A 20,965-nucleotide genomic window follows, 5' to 3' on the forward strand; every position below is an offset into this window, starting at 1 on the left:
TAGCAACAGTGACTTGTTATTCAAATTTATAAGAGTAAATTTAGTGAGTGGGCAGGTCAGCTTTAGTAGGGGGTGCATAAAAACTAGAGAAACAAAAAGAATATCTTGGCACAACTCAACATTCTAGGGCCAAGCTTAAAATCTTGATTAAAGCTGCAGAGGGAACACAGCAAGTCTATGAAGCGCCAAAAAAAAAAGTTCAATGCTTATTACCCTGGAGCAATTGTTTTAACTCAGCAATTCCCCATTCCCTTTTGAACAGACACTCAAGACACAGTCTTAATTGTCAACTGTACTACAACTGGCGTGAAATCCAGAAGCAGGAGAGCAGTATAGTCGCCCCCAGAATTCCCTCTGTGAATAATGCAAAATTACTTACAGGATCTGAGTGAGAGAGAAGTTGATAGGAGTCTAAAGTAGCTCGGAGTTCTGTAATCATCTTCAAGAATTCCCAGTTTGGATTACTAGCATCATATTCCTGCAATTAATTAGAAAAAAGTGCTTAATCCGACACTTAGTTTTAGCTGCTTAAACTATTACATTCTAGGTTTGGTTACAAATACATGTAAGCACAATGTGGACCATCCATAGATGAACAACAGTACCAGGTGTCCTTCAGTAGAACCTTCCAAACCCACAGTATCTACTAGCTAGGACAATGGCAGATGCCTTTGAACAGAGATTTGTCTGTCTTGGAAATGGTTACTGCTCCCTCAATGTCATAAGGTGAAAATGATGGAATTCCATTGGGATGGGAGTTGCAAATGTACCTACAATAGACAGACCAATGCTCAGCAGTACTTCTTCAATATCAATAAGTGCTTGCCTTACTTGTGCACTCAATCCAAGAAAAGGCTCTACAGAAATCAATGCTAGAACACAGGCAGAGCTTTACTGAAAAGGTTTAAATAGAACAGCTTCCAGTATCATTTTTGCACCTAAAACTGTTCATCTTTTCGTATGGGCTACTTTATGCTTGAAATTACAAACAGTAGCTTTTAAAAAACAGGCATACACAGACCCCTGCTACCTTTATGAAGTCACAAGTCACAACACCAGGTTTAATTAAAATCACAAGCTTTTGTAGCATAGCCACTTTGTCAGGTGACCTGATGAAAGGGCTATGTTCCGAAAGCATGGGATTTCAAATAAACCTGTTGGACTATACCTGGTGTCATGTGACTTCTGACTTTGTCCACCCCAATCCAATACCAGCACCTCCACATCATGGTGGCCTTGAAGTGGAGGAAGAAGATTGTCCACAGCACTGAAGGCTTATGCACCAGAACCAGCACACTCACCAAAATGCTTAGTTAAAACAGTGGTATCTACTCAACGTTGGAGGGAAAACTGCTCATGTCGTGGGCATCCAATCCAAACTACCCCTGATCAAAGTGACAGGAAAATATCATTGCCATCAAGCCTCATACCTAAATTTGCTCATTGACATTTAGTCTGGATATCACCAAGGGTTCAGTTCCTGGCCTCATTACAATCTGTACAAGATCATTACAAGAACTGAATTCTTGGAAGGGGAGGAGTGTGGCATCAAACAGTGCCATGAAAAAAAATTGTGAACTGAGTCAGGGAAAAACCCTTTGCTGGTTATAGTCAAAGTATCTTAAAAAACAGAAGATAGTAATATAGAGTTGAGCTTTACTGAAAAAAAATTGCTTTGCACCCAGCAGGACAATTTCAAGTACTACAACATAAGGGGAATAAATTTCTGCAGGTTTGTAGCTCAGGTTGAGCTACAATAAATTTCTATTGTTTGAGGGGAGTGTAATGATTGATTGGCAAGTGGACTCTGGTGAGGTATTGCCATGGAGGACTCCCTGACAGTCAACTGCCAAGATTTGTTTAGAATAAAAACAGGCAGGCTAACTGACTGGTCAAGACAGTATATGTCCATACATTTTTCTGGTCTGCAGAAACAGGGGTCATGTGTATTAAAAATAAGTATCTTCTGTACAAGAAAGTATGCCAGATTGCAAGACTAATAGACAATGCTAAAATTGGTTGTCAGTGTAATTCTTCAGTGGATTATTTAAAACTGTCACTGTTGGTCCTTAGAAGTGCTCAGTCTCTTATTATCCCAGAAAGAGAAAGTATCTCAAAACTTTAAACAATTAGGAAGGGAAAAGGCGGAGATTCTGAAGGGAGATTACAGAGTTAGGCAAAAATTTAAAAAAAAAAGGAGGTCCTTGGCAGAGTAGTAATATCTGCATTACTCCCAGTGCCACGAGCTCGTGAGGGCAGGAATAGGAGGATAGAGCAGATAAATGCATGGCTGAGGAGCTGGTGCATGGGAGAAGGATTCACATTTTTGGATCATTGGAATCTCTTTTGGGGTAGAAGTGACCTGTACAAGTCGGAGTCATAGGGTCGGTTTCCACGCTGTACATCTGTTCGGTCCAATTCATCCATGCTGACCGGATATCCCAACCCAATCTAGCCCCACCTGCCAGCACCCGGCCCATATCCCTCCAATCCCTTCTTAATCATATACCCACCCAACTGCCTCTTAAATGTTGCAAAGTGATAATTTATTCTGTAATTTATATTTTTTTAAAAAGTCCAAATGCAGCAAAAAATTCCATTTTAAAAAAAAGTTAATGTTAGAGCAATTAATCACTTATATACTACTTGCTGAATCAATACTGTGAAGTAATCTTTAATTAAAACAGCAAGGACTACATTAAACAGAAAGCAGTAACTGTTCTAACAGCCCCCTACTGAATCCCTGAATAGGCAAGTATCAATTCAAAGTTGGGCAGCACTTGTGGTGCAGTGATAGTGTCTCTACCACTGGGCCAAAAGGTCCAGGTTCAATTCCCACCTGTTTTGGAATGTTCCACAAAATGTCCATACAGACTGAAAAAAAAATCTAAACTAAAAGTTGAACTAAGAATAATAAAAATTAAAAAAGGTACTCAGATCTATCCAAAAGTTTCAGAATAGAGAGGTACCGAAACAGTGTATTGAGCATTAATTTCTTCTAGCTATCAACCATTCATTCCTATTTCACCACTACCTAAAAACTATTCGAAGATATCCTGAGTTGTATCTAATGGGATGGGCAATAAATCCTGACCCAAGTAAGCAATGCTCACATCCAACAAATGAATAAAAAACATTTAATCTTGCAGAGATTAAAAGATAAGCTCCTCAAAATTCCATGGCTAACACTCAGCCAACAAGGCAGCAAACCTGAATACTGAAAGCAGGGAGTTTGCAATTTCACTCAGCAGAACCAGGATCAGAGTTTGCTCAGGCTGCACCTGCCCATAGTGGGTGTTTTCAATGAACGTGCACTCTGAAAGCTAGGTAAGTGGGATTTGGGTTCACTGGAGTCCGTCATAGAGGAAGGAGTTCACAAAATATATCTACTACCACAGGGCTGGAGGTGAACAAAACTATTTTGCGAAACTGACTTCCTCATAACTTACTATTGAATTGAAGGAGTAGGACAAAGGGTACTGCTGTACATGCTGTCTGTAAAATGTTTGAGGCATGTTGTGGAGACATGATCAGCAGAACAACAATAGAAATAGTCTTGGTTAAATAAATCGAGTTTTTTTTAAAAAAAGGGCTCAATTAGGTGAATTCAATAAATAAGACTTGGACAACTAAACTCAAAGTATTAATGGTGGGAAACACTGGAATAGTGAAGTCTGAAGATGAAACATGGATGGTTGAGGATTGCAGTAGTAGGTGGGCACATTCAGACATTCCTAAATAATGTAAAATATGTAGTTTTTGTCCTGCACTATTGGAGGCTTAGTTTGGGTTCAACAGACTCTGAAGACTATTTCAAACGTAAAGATTATTAGAGTCATAAGCCAGCTATGCACAAGTTTGACAGCATTGAAGAGGGGAAGGTCAGGACCATACCAGCTGAAAAACTGAAAAGGTTTTATAGCCAAGAGTAATAAAAGGTGGAGACAAAAAAAAAGGTGCTTTAACAGATTAAAAACTGCAGATGCGTCCTGATGACTAGAAAAGTTGCATTTCACTGGTGCACTCCTGGTTAAACAACAGGACATTGCAAACAATTTTCAGCAAGATCAAAACTTTTCTTTCTTTCTGTTCAAAAACAAAAGGTAGAATTGCTAAATTTAGTATATAAAAAAAAAGTGTTAGTAAAATAAGTAGCAGACAAAATAGGAAATAATGAAAAGAGAGAGAATAAAATGCTGAGAGCAAAGCCAAATCAGGAATAAAAATACAAAAACAATTTGCTTAGGATTATATTCAAAGTATACATGCCGAACAGCTTATTTGCAACAAATAACAAATTGATCTTTAATGTGTTTAGGGGTGGGGGTAGAAGAAAAGAAAGGTAAATAGGATAATGCAGCATGACAGATTGCACCTAAATTGGAAGGAGACTAATATACCGGCAGGGAAATTTGCTAGAGCTGCTCGGGAGGATTTAAACTAGTAATTGGGGGTGGGGGTTGGGGGAAGACAACCCAGGGAGATAGTGAGGACAGACAGACAGACAAACAAAGTCAGGGACAAGGCAGGACTATTAAATTAAAACTGCATTTATTTCAATGCAAGGGGCCTAACAGGGAAGGCAGATGAACTTCGGGCATGGTTAGGAACATGGGACTGGGATATCAAAAAATTACAGAAACATGGCTCAGGGATGGGCAGGACTGGCAGCTTAATATTCCATGATACAAATGCTACAGGAAGCATAGAAAGGGAGGCAAGAGAGGAGGGGGAGTGGCATTTTTGATAAGGGTTAGCATTACAGCTGTGCAGAGGGAGGATACTCCCAGAAATACATCCAGGGAAGTTATTTGGGTGGAACTGAGAAAGAAGAATGGGATGATCACCTTATTGGGATTGTATTATATAGACCCCCTAATAGAGGGAAATTGAAAAACAAACTTGTAAGGAGATCTCTGTTATCTGCAAGAATAATAGGGTAGTTATGGTAGGGGATTTTAACTTTCCAAACATTGACTGGGACTGCCATAGTATGTACAAGACAATTTTCTGATTCAGTATGTGGATGTACCCACTAGAGAAGGTGCAAAACTTGACTTACTCTTGGGAAATAAGGTAGTGCGGGTGACTGAGGTGTCAGTGGGGGAGTACTTTGGGACCAGTGACCATAATTCTATTAGATTTAAAATAATGATGGAAAAGGATAGACTAGATCTAGAAGTTGAAGTTCTAAAATTGGAGAAAGGCAAATTTTGATGGTATTAGGCAAGAACTTTCAAAAGCCGATTGGAGGTGGATGTTTGCAGGTAAAGGGATGGCTGGAAATTGGGAAGCCTTCAGAAATGAGATAATGAGAATTCAGAGAAAGTATATTCCTGTCAGGGTGAAAGGAAAGGCTGGTAGGTATAGGGAATGCTGGATGACTAAAGAAATGGAGGGTTTGGTTAAGAAAAAGAAGGAAGCATATGTAAGGTACAGACAGGATCGATGTAGTGAATCCTTAGAAGATTATAAAGGAAGTAGGAGTATACTTAAGAGGGAAATCAGGAGGGCAAAAAGGGGACATGAGATAGCTTTGGCAAATAGAATTAAAGGAGAATCCAAAGAGTTTTTACAAATACATTAAGGACAAAAGGGTAACTAAGGAGAGAATAGGGCCCCTCAAAGATCAGCAAGGTGGCCTTTTTGTGGAGCCACAGGAAATGGGAGAGATACTAAATGAATATTTTGCATCAGTATTTACTGTGGAAAAGGATATGGAAGATATAGACTGTAGGGAAATAGATGGTGACATCTTGCAAAATGTCCAGATTACAGAGGAGGAAATGCTGGATGTCTTGAAATGGGTAAAGGTGGACAAATCCCCAGGACCTGATCAGGTGTACCCGAGAACTCTGTGGGAAGCTAGGGAAGTGATTGTTGGCTGAGATATTTGTATCATTGATAGTCACAAGTGAGGTGCTGGAAGACTGGAGGTTGGCTAACCTGGTGCCACTGTTTAAGAAGGGTGGTAAGGACAAGCCAGGGAACTATAGACCAGTGAGCCGGATGTTGGTGGGCAAGTTGTTGGAGGGAATCCTGAGGGACAAGACATACACGTATTTGGAAAGGCAAGGACTGATTCGGGGTAGTCAACATGGCTTGATTGAGTTTTTTGAGGAAGTAACAAAAAGAGGATTGATGAGGACAGAGCAGTAGATGTGATCTATATGGACTTCAGTAAGGCGTTCAACAAGGTTCCCCATGGGAGACTGATTAGCAAGGTTAGATCTCACGGAATACAGGGAGAAGTAGCCATTTGGATACAGAACTGGCTCAAAAAAGGTAGAAGATAGAGGGTGGTGGTTGCCTTTCCAGACTGGAGGCCTGTGACCAGTGGAATGCCACAAGGATCGGTGCTGGGTCTTCTACTTTTTATCATTTATATAAATGATTTGGATGCAAGCATAAAAGAGGTACAGTAGTAAGTTTGCAGACGACACCAAAATTGGAGGTGCAGTGGACAGCGAAGAGGGTTAACTCAGATTAAAACAGGATCTGGACCAGCTGAGCCAATGGGCTGAGGAGTGGCAGATGGAGTTTAATTCAGATAAATGTGAGGTGCTGCATTTTGGGAAAGCAAATCTTAGCAGGACTTCTACACTTAATGATAAGGTCCTAGGGAGTGTTGCTGAACAAAGAGACCTTGGAGTGCAGGTTCATAGCTCCTTGAAAGTGGAGTCGCAGGTAGATAGGATATGCTTTCTTTTATTGGTCAGAGTATGCAGTACAGGACATTGGTTAGGCCACTGTTGGAATATTGCATGCAATTCTGGTCTCCTTCCTATTGGAAGGATGTTGTGAAACTTGAAAAGGGTTCAGGAAAGATTTACAAGGATGTTGCCAGAGTTGGAGGACTTGAGCTACAGGGAGAGACCGAACAGGTTGGGGCTGTTTTCCCTGGAGCAGAGGCTGAGGGGTGACCTTATAGAGGTTTACAAATTATGAGGGCATGGATTGGGTAAATAGGCAAAGTCTTTCCCCTGGGATCAGGGAGTCCAGAACTGGAGGGCATAGGTTTAGGGTGAGGGGAAAGATATAAAAGAGACCCAAGGGGCAACTTTTTCACACAGAGGGTGGTAAGTATATGGAATGAGCTGCTAGAGGACATGGTGGAGGCTGGTATAATTGCAACATTCAACAGGCATTTGGATGGGTATATAAATAGGAAGAGTTTGAGGGATATGGGCCAGGTGCTGGCAGTTTGGGACTAGATTGGGTTGGGATATCTGGTCAGCATGGATGGATTGGACCAAAGGATCTATTCTCATGCTGTACATCTCTAACTCTAATAGGAGAAGCTAGCTACATAGCAACACAAGTGGTATTTTCCATTGACAGAATGTTACTGTCAAGTTTAAGAGATGTGCTTTCACAGAACTGAGTCATGCATATGAATTTCAGTGTGATACAAGATATGTAGGCTATATGTCCCAAAGATTGGCAAATCATAATGTCATTTAGTTGTTCACAACAAATAAAAAGATTGATCCAACAGAACTAACACATACTTGTAGAATTCGAGTGTCTAACAGTGGACGCTGCAATTGGATTAGTTAGCAAATGTTGCACAGAGTACAGTGAATTATACTGAATAAATGTAGATTGAGAGTTGGGCTTGCAATGAGGTACGTGTGTGTACTGGAAGCTACATCCAGGGCCCTGTTCTTTGCAGGCATAAAAGACATGTAAATACAGCATTGGTTTCAACTTAAATTTGGTGACTACCATGCTTGGGTTTATTTTTCAGCCAATTATTAATGGTGTATTCTAAATGGCAACACCTTCTGTGTCTATTTGACAATTAGCTCACAGGCACACTCCACTCTAAGTATTATTGCTCTTGCTTTGGCATCACAAAATATAATTGGAACAGGGAAGATGAGCATAATCCATGTTCAAGGATAAAGTGCTCTACAATTTTTGTTATGCACTTGCAGCGCAGTGGTATGTCACTACCTCTGAGCCAGGAGGCCCATGTTAGAGTCCCAATTCCACAGTTGTATAACATTTGAACAGGTGGATAATAGCTTTTCTTTTACATTGGTACAGTTTACAAATTCCTAACAAAAAAACAAAAACAAAACAACGACCTTCAGGCTTTTATCTTGCACTTTTTATGATAGGACTTGAAATGAATATGGTTGTAGCTGTTGGAGTCAATTATTTCAGTCCTGGAATATTGCTGCAGGGAGTTCCTCAGGATGGGTGTCCCTTGTTACAACTATTTCCCACAGCTGCTTCATTTTCCACCCTTCTTCAATAAGGTCAGATGATTGCACAACATTTAGCACCACGCATGACTCCTCAAACTGAAAATAACCCATACCCATGTGCAGCAAGATAAGAGTGACATTCAGGCTGGTGGGAAATAATATTCATGCCACATACATGCCAGGAAATGCCTCCTCCAAATAGAGGATTCAGTAATTTTTCACCAAACATCACCACCATCCCAGAATCTTCTAGAAGTAACATCTGGGTCAGAGCAAAAAAAACATACAAAACAGAAATAGACCATCTATACAGCTACAACAGGTCAGAAGCTGTGAATTATGTACAGACTAACTCAAAATCATGCTTGCCATCAAAAGAAAAAAAGGTAGAAATTAGGAATGTGATAACATACTTGCCACTTGCCTGGATGAGTGTGATTCTAACACCACTCAGGAAGCTTGAAAACATTAGGTCAAAGTAGTACAATTGACACACCAAATAACAGCAATACCATTTACAAAAGATGAACTACAAAACTCGACAACTCCTTCCAAGACCAATTATTTCTATCACAGAAGGAGAAAGAGAGAATTGCAGATGCTGGAGACCAGAGTCAAGCGTGTTGGAAAATCACAGGTCAGGCAGCATTTGGGAAGCAGGAGAATCAACGTCATCTCATTCTTGATGAAGAGCTCTTGTCAGAAACATATTTTCTCCTGCTCCCCGTTGCTGCCTGACTCGGTGCTTTTCCAGCACCACACATTTGACTTCTATCACAGATGGTCAAGGCAAGCAGTTCCTTGTTAACACTTTCTGGACTGGAACTATTTTGCTATTAGTTCAGTCACTGTCAAAATCTTGAAACACTTCAGCACTGTGGGTATACCTGTGCTCACCAATCACCTTCAAATAGCAATGATGCCCATATCCCATTAAACGATGCAAAAACAAAAAAAAAAATATTTAGGCTCAAATTGAAAGAAAAATCAGTGCTATGCCTGGATTCAATATTTTTTGTAGAAGGCAGAAAAACAAACAAACAGGGTGGAGATTAAAAGCACACTAAAGAATTTTTGATGCAGGAGTGGGGTATACTCAAATCTGCTTTAAAATCAACTGGGAAACCATGCAATTTGTGTACTGCTTCAGAAATGTATAAGAAAATACAAAGAACTAAATGTAATACCATTGCAATACAAAAAGAAATCCACTCAAACAAAAGCAGAAAACCATGTCTGACATTTCTATTTGCTGCTTAAAAACAAACTTTGCAGTTCAGAAATCTTAAAGTAGGTGCAATAGCAGCCAAATAATCCACTTTTAAAACTTTGAAATGGATGCCACCACACAAACTAATAATTATTAACTGATTCATTAAACATCATATCCACTTGGAGATTTATTCTACTATGTTTGGACTTCTGATCGGGTTCTTACCTGTCCACGTTTTTCTCTTATCTCCTGTAACTGAGTTCTCCGATCTTCACGTTGTTTCTTCAGCTTTTCGGTTTCTCTTACACATACAGACTTTCTTCCTGTCAAGGAATTCAAAACCTATTCATTGCTAGATGATAGACTTACTTGCCATAAGCATATCTAGTGACATTCACAACACATTTTTACCAGTATTTACCAAAGCACATGCAAATGTAGAAAGGTATTTTTACACTAACATGCAAGATCAAATCTCGATGCCTTTCTGCCCAGCAGGAAATGAATTTGTCTCGCAAAGTTGTTCAAATATCCTGTCTCTGCAAAATTTCAAGTCACTCATCTGGTTTTATATAGTGCATTGGATTTGTAGAAAGCATATCAACATTTTCAAGATGGATGGAACTGAGGTTTTACTGCAAACCTCAATCCAACTACAGTGCTACAAAACAATGCATCACTGAGCAATCCACACCACCCGAGCCATTGTTTACGAATTACTCAACCACCTTAAATACTGACCATCAGGATGTTAAAAAATACACCAGTTCAAATAAGAGTATTATACAACCAATTCCTTTGATGATACCATATTCAAGACCTTGAATATCATTTACCTTTTCTACATATATGAACAGGAGTAAGTTGAGCAAAAGCCTCCAAGGTGAGCAGTTCATAGAAATGTCTTTTGGGATATTTTGAAATCACCACATTCTGGAGCCAAGAGCAGGCTAATATGCAACATGTATGATTAATGATCTCAGTGAAGGTGCCCAATGACCATAATAACATTACATTCAGTCCAAGTGGTTCCAAGATCATATTTAAAATTTAAATTAGTGACAATGAGAGAATGAAAACAGATTGAAATTTAGGTTAGAGGTAGGCCAATAGGCTTTATGTTTTGTCCACATCACTGGGACTTTTGTTCTTTATGAAAAGATTAGTGATTAGAATGGAGAAAAAAGGTGGGGATGATGCCTACTTCCTGCCTTTACCTCAAAAGGATTGTGTCACCTTATCGTCACCAACATTTTGTTTGGAAGAGACAGCAAATGTTGATTAATTTCTCTGAACAGCCTACCTTTGACATGATTTTCCATAGCATTTCCCAACTGATAGAGTCAAAGGCCATGATCAGATTTATGAAAGCCATGTAGAGTGGTTATTGTTCTTGGCATTTCTCTTGGAGTCACTGAGCAGTGAAAATCATGCCTATGGTTCAGTTTGTTTGGGATACTTATCAAAAGTATTTCCTCAGACTGGGAGAAAACACCTGGCAAAGATCTGGGGGGATGGTCTTCCTGGTAATGGAAAGTAGGAGATTGGAACGTGGAACAACCTACTCAGTCTTTGTCTATGGTGATGACAATGTCCTGAAGATCAGCAGCAATTTCTTCTTTGTCCCACATGTGTAGGGACAGTTGGAGATGACCATTAAGGTCTACTCAAAGTTTGAAAATCTTTGCTGGAAAATCTTCCTTTCTGTCTATAGTCACCTTGCTGTGGTCGAGGCCAGAGTGTTTCATTGATCTAGAGAGAATGATACCATCAGGTGGCATTCTAAACTCCAGGCAGGGATATCCACAACTGCAAATCTGGAGGAGGGGAACTTGACAAAGTGCATTTCAAAACAATCACAAAATCAAGGCAGAAGATATTGTGCTATCAACAGCCATAACAGCAGATGAAGGCTACAGCAGGAGGGAGATACCCAGTTGTCAAGGTTCCCTTGTCACTGGAACTGGATGTACCAAAGACCACAAAGTGTAAGTGCAACAGCATTTCCATATTAAAAAGATGCTCTGCACAAGGCAGAGATAAATAGAGAAACAGTAGCAGACATTTAAAAAAAGTCAGAATATAGACTATAAAGAACAATTCCAGGTGGAGGACACTTACCTAGAGAAGTTAAGAAAGGTATATGAAGTTGGATAAAAGATGAATCTCAGAACAGATGATTGACCAGAATATAAACAAATGGCAGAGAATGAAACCAAGTAAAAGTTGTAAATCAGGAAGTTGTGGGAAGAGAGAAGAATTGATGAAATTATAAATAATTAGGGAATGAGAGTTGATAAGTCTCCAAGCCCTGATGGAATTCACCCTAGGTTCTGGAAAAGTTCCATCAGACCAGGAAGCAACAACTACAACTTTTCTACTGAAGGGAATCTGAAATCAGGAAAACATAGGCTAGTTAACTTGATGTCAGTCTTGGTGAATGTTTTAGACTTCATTAAGGTTGCCATAAAATCAGGCACTTTAAAAACCGCAAGGGAAATCAAGAAGAATCAGCATGGTTTAAGTGATTAACCAATTTATGAAATTCTTGAGTAGCACATGATTGATCAAGAACCACCCACTGATTTACTGTTCTTGGACTTCCAGAAGGCATTTGAAGAGTTCAAACTAAGGTTACTGTGCAGATTAGATGCTCATGGTGTCAGCTGTAACTTACCAGCATGGATAGAATATTGGCTGGCAGGTATAAAACAGATCATGCTTAAGTAGGTCTTTCAGGGTGCGATTCCACAGTACTGGTCCTCAATTTTTTAAAACAGTTTATCAAATAATTAGAAGGAAACAAAGGCATAAGAATTAAATTTGTAGATAAGATAGGTCAGAAAATGCAGGAAAACAGGTTAACTTTGGCAGGAGGAAAGAAAAGCAGATTAATTATTATACTTTCAAAAGTAACAAGATGGGCTTGTTACTTTCAAAAGTAACAAGATGGGCTTGTTACTTTCAAAAGTAACAAGATGGGCTTGTTACTTTCAAAAGTAACAAGATGGGCTTGTTACTTTCAAAAGTAACAAGATGGGCTTGTTACTTTCAAAAGTAACAAGATGGGCTTGTTACTTTCAAAAGTAACAAGATGGGCTTGTTACTTTCAAAAGTAACAAGATGGGCTTGTTACTTTCAAAAGTAACAAGATGGGCTTGTTACTTTCAAAAGTAACAAGATGGGCTTGTTACTTTCAAAAGTAACAAGATGGGCTTGTTACTTTCAAAAGTAACAAGATGGGCTTGTTACTTTCAAAAGTAACAAGATGGGCTTGTTACTTTCAAAAGTAACAAGATGGGCTTGTTACTTTCAAAAGTAACAAGATGGGCTTGTTACTTTCAAAAGTAACAAGATGGGCTTGTTACTTTCAAAAGTAACAAGATGGGCTTGTTACTTTCAAAAGTAACAAGATGGGCTTGTTACTTTCAAAAGTAACAAGATGGGCTTGTTACTTTCAAAAGTAACAAGATGGGCTTGTTACTTTCAAAAGTAACAAGATGGGCTTGTTACTTTCAAAAGTAACAAGATGGGCTTGTTACTTTCAAAAGTAACAAGATGGGCTTGTTACTTTCAAAAGTAACAAGATGGGCTTGTTACTTTCAAAAGTAACAAGATGGGCTTGTTACTTTCAAAAGTAACAAGATGGGCTTGTTACTTTCAAAAGTAACAAGATGGCTGAAGAAGGGCTCATGCCCAAAACGTCGATTCTCCTGCTCCTTGAATGCTGCCTGACCTGCTGCACTTTTCCAGCAACATATTTTCAATATCTAGACTTGGGCTGACAAATGGCAAGTAACATTCACACCACACAATGCCAGGCTATGACAATCTCATCACTGCCCCTTGACATTTGATGTTACCATCAACATCCTTGGGGTTACCATTGACCCAAAACAAAACAGTGGCAGGTTAAAAGCTAGGAATACTGCGACAAGTAACTCACCTTCACCTCCCTCAAGCCTATCTAACATATACATTGCACAAGGCAGGAATGTGATGGTATACCCCCAGTAGCCTGGGTGCAGTTCCAATGATATTCTAATGTTGACAATCCAGGACAAAGCAGTCTGCTTTACTAGCACCACATTCATAAACATCCACTCTCTTCAGCACCAATGCTCAATAGTACATAATGCGGCCATCTACAAGAAGCACTGCAGAAAATTAAAACAAGATTCTTTGACGACATCTTTAAACCCATGACCACTTTCATCTAGAAACGGCAGATGATACATGGAAACATCACCACCTGCAAGTTCCCCTCCAAGCTACTCACCATCATGACTTGGAAATAAATATTTCCTGTTGCGAGGTGAAAATCCTGGCATTCCCTCCTTAAGGACTTTGTGGTCCACCTACAGCACATGGACTATAGTGGTTCAAGAAGAGAGTTTACCACTACCTTTTCACAAAGCCAAATAGGGATGGCCACTAAATGAAAGGCAGCTAGTGACATCCACATACCTGAAGTCAATAAAACTGAGGACAAGTGTAAAATCTCAGTGTGGAAGGGTCCTGGGGGTCTAGTGGACAATATAGAAATAAATGAGGATGTAGGTTTAATAAATTATCAAGGCAGCTGATGAATTTCTATTCTTCTCCAAAAGAACAAATGAACTTAAAAATATAGAGGTTACATGTTTCAGTTATACAAGGCATTGAGGAGATCACGTTGGGAGATTAGTGTACACTAATTTCCCCATTTAGGGAAAAACTTAATTGTGTCAGAAACAGTTCAGAGAATGTTTATTAGACTAATATCTGGACTGAGCAGGTTGTCATATGGGGAAACATTGGACAGGTTAGGCTTGCATCTGCTAGCATTTAGATGGTAGGGTTTTAGGTAGGTGATATTATAGCAGTATTATCACTGGACAAGTAATCAAAAGCCAAATGCTTTGTAGCATGAATTTGAATTCCTCCACAGCTTTCACAGGAACAATTTTTGTTTATTTTTAAAAAATCTATGGAACTTACTAGGGGATAAACATTACTTAGAAAATAAAAAACTAGAAATATGACAAACATTTTCACCTCAAAACGTCCTTCTCAATGTCATTTTAAACCAATAGAGTGGGGGCTTGAGAATGGCTATAATATTCAAGTGTTAATATTTTTAAACAAAGTCTTTACCTGTTGCAAGAGTCTTGGACATTACAGGTTCTACTTCTGATAGTCTAGAATTGGGTGTAATTTGCATTTCCAATGTGGCTTGTGTTCTTGAACGAGTGGAGCGTGGTACTTAAAGGAAACCAAAAAGGAAAGAAAAAAAAAGTTAAATTCCCACATTCCTGTTCTCCTTTAAAATTTTAAACCTTACAATTCAAATAGCCCAATTATCACAACTAGCCTAGAGTCAATAGACAGCATGCAATTTGCAGTGTTGACAAGTTCACCCAGAGGTACTACCAGATTACAGGCGTATTGACAGTGAAATGTTAAGTAAATCTTAACTATAGCTGTGTTTTTTTTGAAAAAAACCAATTCCAACCAGAATTTCTGAAAAGTAATCTGAAATATTTTAGGCCTTCAACCCCTTTTGGCTGGGTATAGAGGAAGATTTATAAGTGATCTAAAATACAATTTCAAATTTTAACCAAGTAGCAGTCCTGTACATTATAACCCATTAGTTTCCAAAGTATGTTTGCCAACATCTGCAAGAAAACAGATGCAGTTTCCTTGGTTTTAAGCACTTGTGTTTTAAAAAAAAGGGTATTGTTGAGCAAAATCTAAATTTATTCCCAAAATGTAGTACTGCATACAAAAAAATGCCCATTCCAAGAACTGCCACCCAATGCAACTGTAAGCTGGTCACCATTAGAGATTACTTTAAAAATAAATTATTTCACCAGTTTTCCCACAATTATGGAGAATTTGTGCCTTTGCATGCCATTGGATCACCTTACAAAAGTAGACCCCAACTTGTATCCTAATGTTTTATGAAGAAAAGTATTGATAGTGGAAGTGACCACAAACATGGGATTTCTAAAGATGTTTGAACATCCTGCATTCCCAGTGAGCTGCTACAGTTCACCAACAGTTCTGTAAAAGACTTGTGCTTACCCAGTATAGTTCAACATTTTAAAAACAATAGTTAGATTGAAATCCAGACATTTGAAAGTGCTCAAAACTGACTAGATGTGTGATCAGGATACAGAATAAAGGAGACAAAAAAAAAGTTATTACAGAGCAAGATTCAGACAGTAAACGTTACCTGGAACATCAGAATCAAGCACAGGTTCTGGAATAATTAGTGGCAAATTTTTAAAAAGCTCCATTAGATTCAGTACAAGAGTTTACCACTGTCTTCCATCCCTGCCCCAAACCCAGTTTGCTTGTAAGTAAATGGTTGATGGTTTCAATGTTTATTTTCGTGTGTGATGCAGCTTCCTTTGGGAAGGCACCAATTGAAGCTGCTTCATGTTAATGATTAAAATGAACTAACAAAAAGTGTTATAAAAGATTAACAAGACCAGAGCTCTTTTGTACAGCATAAGTATAAAAATCCAACATCTAAAATGTGAAAAGTAACTGCTGCCATCTACAGCAGATAAAGCTCCAGTCAACAAAGATTTACAGACAAGAACTTGGACTGCTTATGTCACCGATTTTCAAAATTATACAGACTTTCCATTAAAAAAAGTTAATTTAAGTTACAATGAGTTTTTTAAAATTCAGTCCTACAAATAGCCAATAAATTGCTCTAAGGAGTGACCTTCTGAAATTCAATACACAACTTCAGTGTGTGCCCTTCTCACTTTGTTGATTCTTCTCCTTCCCCCAAAAATTGTTTCTCAAAATAAAATATCCAATAAATTAGAATAATTTAAATCACTTTGCCTGGATCATGTTCAATCTATTTTAACAAAAAGTCAAAAATCTGTTTAAACTTATGGATTGTTTTTTTCAAGCTGTCAAAGTAATAAATCAAGCAAACCATACAACATCAGAACTAGTGTAAAATCCAACTTACTTTCCTTTGCAATCCCATTCCGTGGGAGAACAGATTCACGTCTTGGGACCTGAAGGTGATAATTATTCTTTCAGCATCCATTTTGAACTTTTTGCAAAGGGAGGGTGAAAAATCATTTTTCCAGGTCATAAACACTAACTTGCAGACAAGATTGCATGCATAAACATACTATGAAACATTAGAAATGTTCAGTAAATACATTACAATTTAAACTATTTCATGGCTTAATGTCTCCCATAAGGTTATGCATTCTGTTCACACATTAAATAAATTCACAGAGTACTTATTTCTGAAATACAACAGAGCACACCAGAGAGAACTTGGAAAGCTCCAATTTGAATGGGTGGGAATGACATGCTAGCAAAGCATTTAATCAATGAGGTTTCACATCATACTGAACATCAGACCCATTAGAATATACATTCATGTTGAACATTTAGATAGTAAAAAATGCTTTCAAGTCTTTATCCATTAAACTTTTAATAAATTTCCACAAAGGCTATTAAAGCTGGAGGACAATTTGTGTCAGTCTCCTGCAGCACGACTTCATACCCATAGTAAAATGAGGTAGGCTTAACTGCTCTGAAATAGCAGAGCAAGGCATTCAGCACAAGGTTTAAAAAAAGGAGCAGAAAATGAGTGCTCGCATTGCTGATGATATCCAGACCTCACTAAGTACTAAATGTCATACCACAAACCAAGTCAATAAGACATCAGAAATCAGTGTTCCATTTCTGCATCATTTGATGAGCTTTCTGCGTAGCTTTTTCTTGGCTCTACATAGACCCTAGTAGATAGGATCTGTGTTCATTTGAGGGAAGCAAGGGCCAAGAAGTTTGGTATAGTCTATTTCAGAAGCACTTCTTTTAAGCAATTAAATTAAGCTTTATTGTTAAAACAAATCTAGAGCATTGTATGCTTTACTTCAGTGAAAGACCACCTCAATTAAATAAAAAATCAAAACATGACCCATTAAGCCAAATTAAGTCTGGGTTCTGATATCAGCTAAGTTCATAAAGGTTATTGGATTCTTTGTTGGCCTTACTTACCTTCCCTCAATTTCATTTATTCAGCTTCCACTTATTTTAACCTGATATCACCAATAGGCACTTGTTGCTTCATCTTTCTATTTCACCATTGGAAATGACAGACTGTCTTACCTTTTCCCCAAAATGAATGGATCAGCACTTTAGGCACCTTATTTTCAATTACATTTTTTGCCTACCTTTTATTATAATAAACCCAGGTCAAATCAGTTTTCACTCCTTGAAAATCAGAGAATAGTTACTTTTGGTCTGGATTTCTCATGGACTTTTTCTTTAGTAAACCTAAACTAGGATCATTATCAATAGGAGACAATCCTTAGAAGGTAATGGATCAACCTGGCTTAGCATTTGTTTGAACCAAATCCAGTAGTGCCTACTTCCTATTGGATAGGAAACACAAATAGTAAATTTTCCCGGAGTGTACTTTGGATAAACTTGGATCCTTGTCCATTAAACCATAATTATTCACAATACAATAGCAAAGATTCCTCACTGTCATTAGAATGAATGTGTTAAAATAACGGATAAGGATTCCCATTTTAATTCCTGCAGTTTTTTTGCTTTGACATTACAGCAGCATTTCCTCCTTACACTGTCCACAGGTAGTCTTATTTAATTTTTTGTTGTGTAAATTTATACAGAATTTCTTTTTGCTACAGCCTAAAATTGGGAAATAGTATGTTGTAACTCTTTATTGCACGGAGAGAGACTAAAGTAACAGAATGGATTAGAGTGGTGCTGGAAAAAGCACAGCAGTTCAGGCAGCATCCAAGGAGCAGGAAAGTCGACGTTTCGGGCAAAAGCCCTATTCGGGCAAAAGCCCTTGATCAGGAATAGGGCTTTTGCCCGAAATGTCGATTTTCCTGCTCCTCGGATGCTGCCTGAACTGCTGTGCTTTTCCAGCATCTGCAGTCATTGTTTTTACCCTAAAGTAATAGAATGGAACTAAGTGAAATCAATTTAGCGTTCAGCTGAGATCTATGGCAATGAGGGAAAAGCAGCTTATATTTCTACATGTAACTTTGCTATTGTAGACTGTTTTTTGATTGGTCCAAGAATTGGAAATGCATTTGTTATCCATAAACACTTAGCTCTTGAGTTCTGGTTTAAGTCTTACCCTAGAGTTTCTTCTTGGCAGGTTTGAAGGTGGCATTTTTTCTACTAAATTAGGATTTAACGATAGTAAGCTTTCAATGTCAATCTGAAAAGGTAAATAAAAGAACTCATTTGCATCTTTTTAAAAATTAAAACAAGTGAAAAGAATTGCTACACTTTAAAAATAGTTATTTTGCAAAGTGAAGCACATTGGAAGATCAGACTTGAGTTAATAGAATACTTGGCTTATTCTTTTACTATCAAACTAATCCTGCTGAAACTACCTGAAAAAAAAAAGTCACTTTATGCACAGGGTACATTGCATTAAATGCTCGAACATTTTGGGCATTTGAATTCAGTTAAAAAAAAAGTGGAAAATTTCCATTATTTATTGGCTGCAAGGATCCCATGCTAAGGGAGCTTGGTCAGCCTCAAACCCATTTCACACCATCTGTAAATGATACAAAATGGTTACTCCCACAAATGCTATAGGATGGCTCTTGGAAGTGTGCGGGGAAACATACCAAGTTCCTGTAAATTTGTAGTTTTGTCACTGACAATTAGAAAAGTCTACCCCATGGTTCACAAACTTTTCATCAAAGCACACTTCAAATGAGAATTTCACAGTACATCCACATTAGTGTTTAAACAATTTTAAAATTCAAATATGAAATAAAGCAACATTCAAAAGTCACTTGATTTTAGCAAGTTAGACAGGCAAATCAGAAGTCAGGCTCAAGTATTCTTTTGGGGAAAATACTGTTTCATATTAGACTTTAAATACCAAAATTCAGAAATTTTACGTGTAAAATAAATATGGTCAGTGATGGACAGCTTTCATAATAGATTACAGTTTCAGCTTAAACAGCAAGAATTTAGCCATTTAAATGAAATATTCATTAGATCAATCTCCTTTCAACTAGAAAACATGCATTTATTGAAGACAACCTTACCTCTTTGGCCTTACTTAAGCTGCCCTCTAGCCACTCAGCTCTTACACTGGACTTATCTGTAAATAATTCAGTTATACTTGCATCCTGTATCATCCCTATCAGAAAGAGAAAGAGAACAGCTAATAAATCCAAAAAGAACTAAAAAAAGGTAATCTAAATCTTTAAAGCTCTCACCCACTCTAGGCAACACTTCCCCATGCATTCAGGTTTATCCCTCAAAGCTTATGTTTTTATATGCAAAAAAAATCAAAAATACTAAAATGTAGACAGTTTTTAAACTTGTTCTAAACAAAGTGGTTATTATATTGGATGTGCAAATTTATCCAGAAGCATAGCTTTACTTCATAAACCAAATGTAACTCAGTAGTATTTTGCTACAGAAATGCAGAAGAATTCAAACTTTCCAGTGCAAATTTTACTTTTCCCCCCAAAAGTAAAATCAGGTTGTAAATTTGCTTACTGAGCTGGCAGGTTAGTTTTCAGACATTTTGTTATCGAGATTAGTGACACCTATGCTGGTGCCCTGTCCTGCTTTCAATTTATGGTGTCTTGGTCCGTTAAGGCAGATGATATCACTTCTGGTTATTTTTCCCTCAGGAGAGGTTGGTAAAGGGGTCCAAATAGATATGCTTATTGATGAATTTATGGTTTGAATGAAAGGCCTCGAGGAATTCCTGTGCGTGTGTGTGTTTAGCTTGTCCTAGGATGGATGTGTTGTCTCAGTCGAAGTGGTGTCCTTCTTAGTCTGTATGTACAGATACTAGTGATACGGTCATGTCTTTTAGTGGCTAGTTGGAGTTTGTGTATGCTGTTGGCTAGTTTTCTGCCTGTCTGCCCAATGTAGTGTTTGTTACAGTTGTTGCATGGGGGTATTTTGTAAATTATATTTGTTTGGCTGGTTGTTGGTAAAGGGCCTTTTTAAAGAAAAACTACTGATGAACAGCAAACTTAATTAACCAACAACTATGGGGACCAGGAGTGCACCAGTTGATCAAATATTCCAGATAATCAAGTATACATTATCAATTCAAAAAGTTATGGAAACATCACTTACACATTTATAGCAATATGCACATGGATAGCAATGGGTTGAGGGGTGGGTAGGTTAAGTTATTATATTTTACATTAGGATTAAACCTTGGCACAACATCATGGGCCAAAGGGCCTGTTCTGTGCTGCACTTTTCTACGTTCTATAAATCATTATGAATGCAACTTTAAAAACAAACCCTCAACTGGCTCTGACATGGTTTTCTCAGTATTGAAGAAATTGACAATTGAAAATCAACTGTGGCCATTTGATTGAACAAATATATTTACATTGAGGTTAAGGAAAAAACTAACAATGGAACAAAATAACAGTAAACCAGTGTTTGAGGTATATAATTTTTGTTTATTTAAGAATGCTGGCTATTAAGGTCCTGGTTAAAACAAAGCTTGCTGTATTGAGTTAATTTACTTCAAATT

At 38.0% G+C, this 20,965-nt stretch overlaps 1 protein-coding gene across 1 annotated transcript in view; it reads right to left on the minus strand.

Moving 5' to 3' along the window:
* The window catches only part of LOC140479982 (kinesin-like protein KIF2A), a 66,466-nt gene that overhangs the window by 34,721 nt on the left and 10,780 nt on the right, over window positions 1–20,965 (minus strand). The window contains exons 2-7 of the mRNA XM_072574445.1: window positions 19,500–19,594; window positions 18,569–18,652; window positions 16,406–16,454; window positions 14,566–14,673; window positions 9,655–9,752; window positions 380–478 (exon numbers count right to left, since the gene is read on the minus strand). Of these exons, the coding sequence (XP_072430546.1) occupies window positions 380–478; window positions 9,655–9,752; window positions 14,566–14,673; window positions 16,406–16,454; window positions 18,569–18,652; window positions 19,500–19,594 (533 nt within the window). The remainder of the gene's footprint in view (window positions 1–379; window positions 479–9,654; window positions 9,753–14,565; window positions 14,674–16,405; window positions 16,455–18,568; window positions 18,653–19,499; window positions 19,595–20,965) is intronic.

The sequence above is a fragment of the Chiloscyllium punctatum genome, chromosome 7 (assembly GCF_047496795.1).
Source record: "Chiloscyllium punctatum isolate Juve2018m chromosome 7, sChiPun1.3, whole genome shotgun sequence".
NCBI classification, from domain to species: Eukaryota; Metazoa; Chordata; class Chondrichthyes; order Orectolobiformes; family Hemiscylliidae; genus Chiloscyllium; species Chiloscyllium punctatum.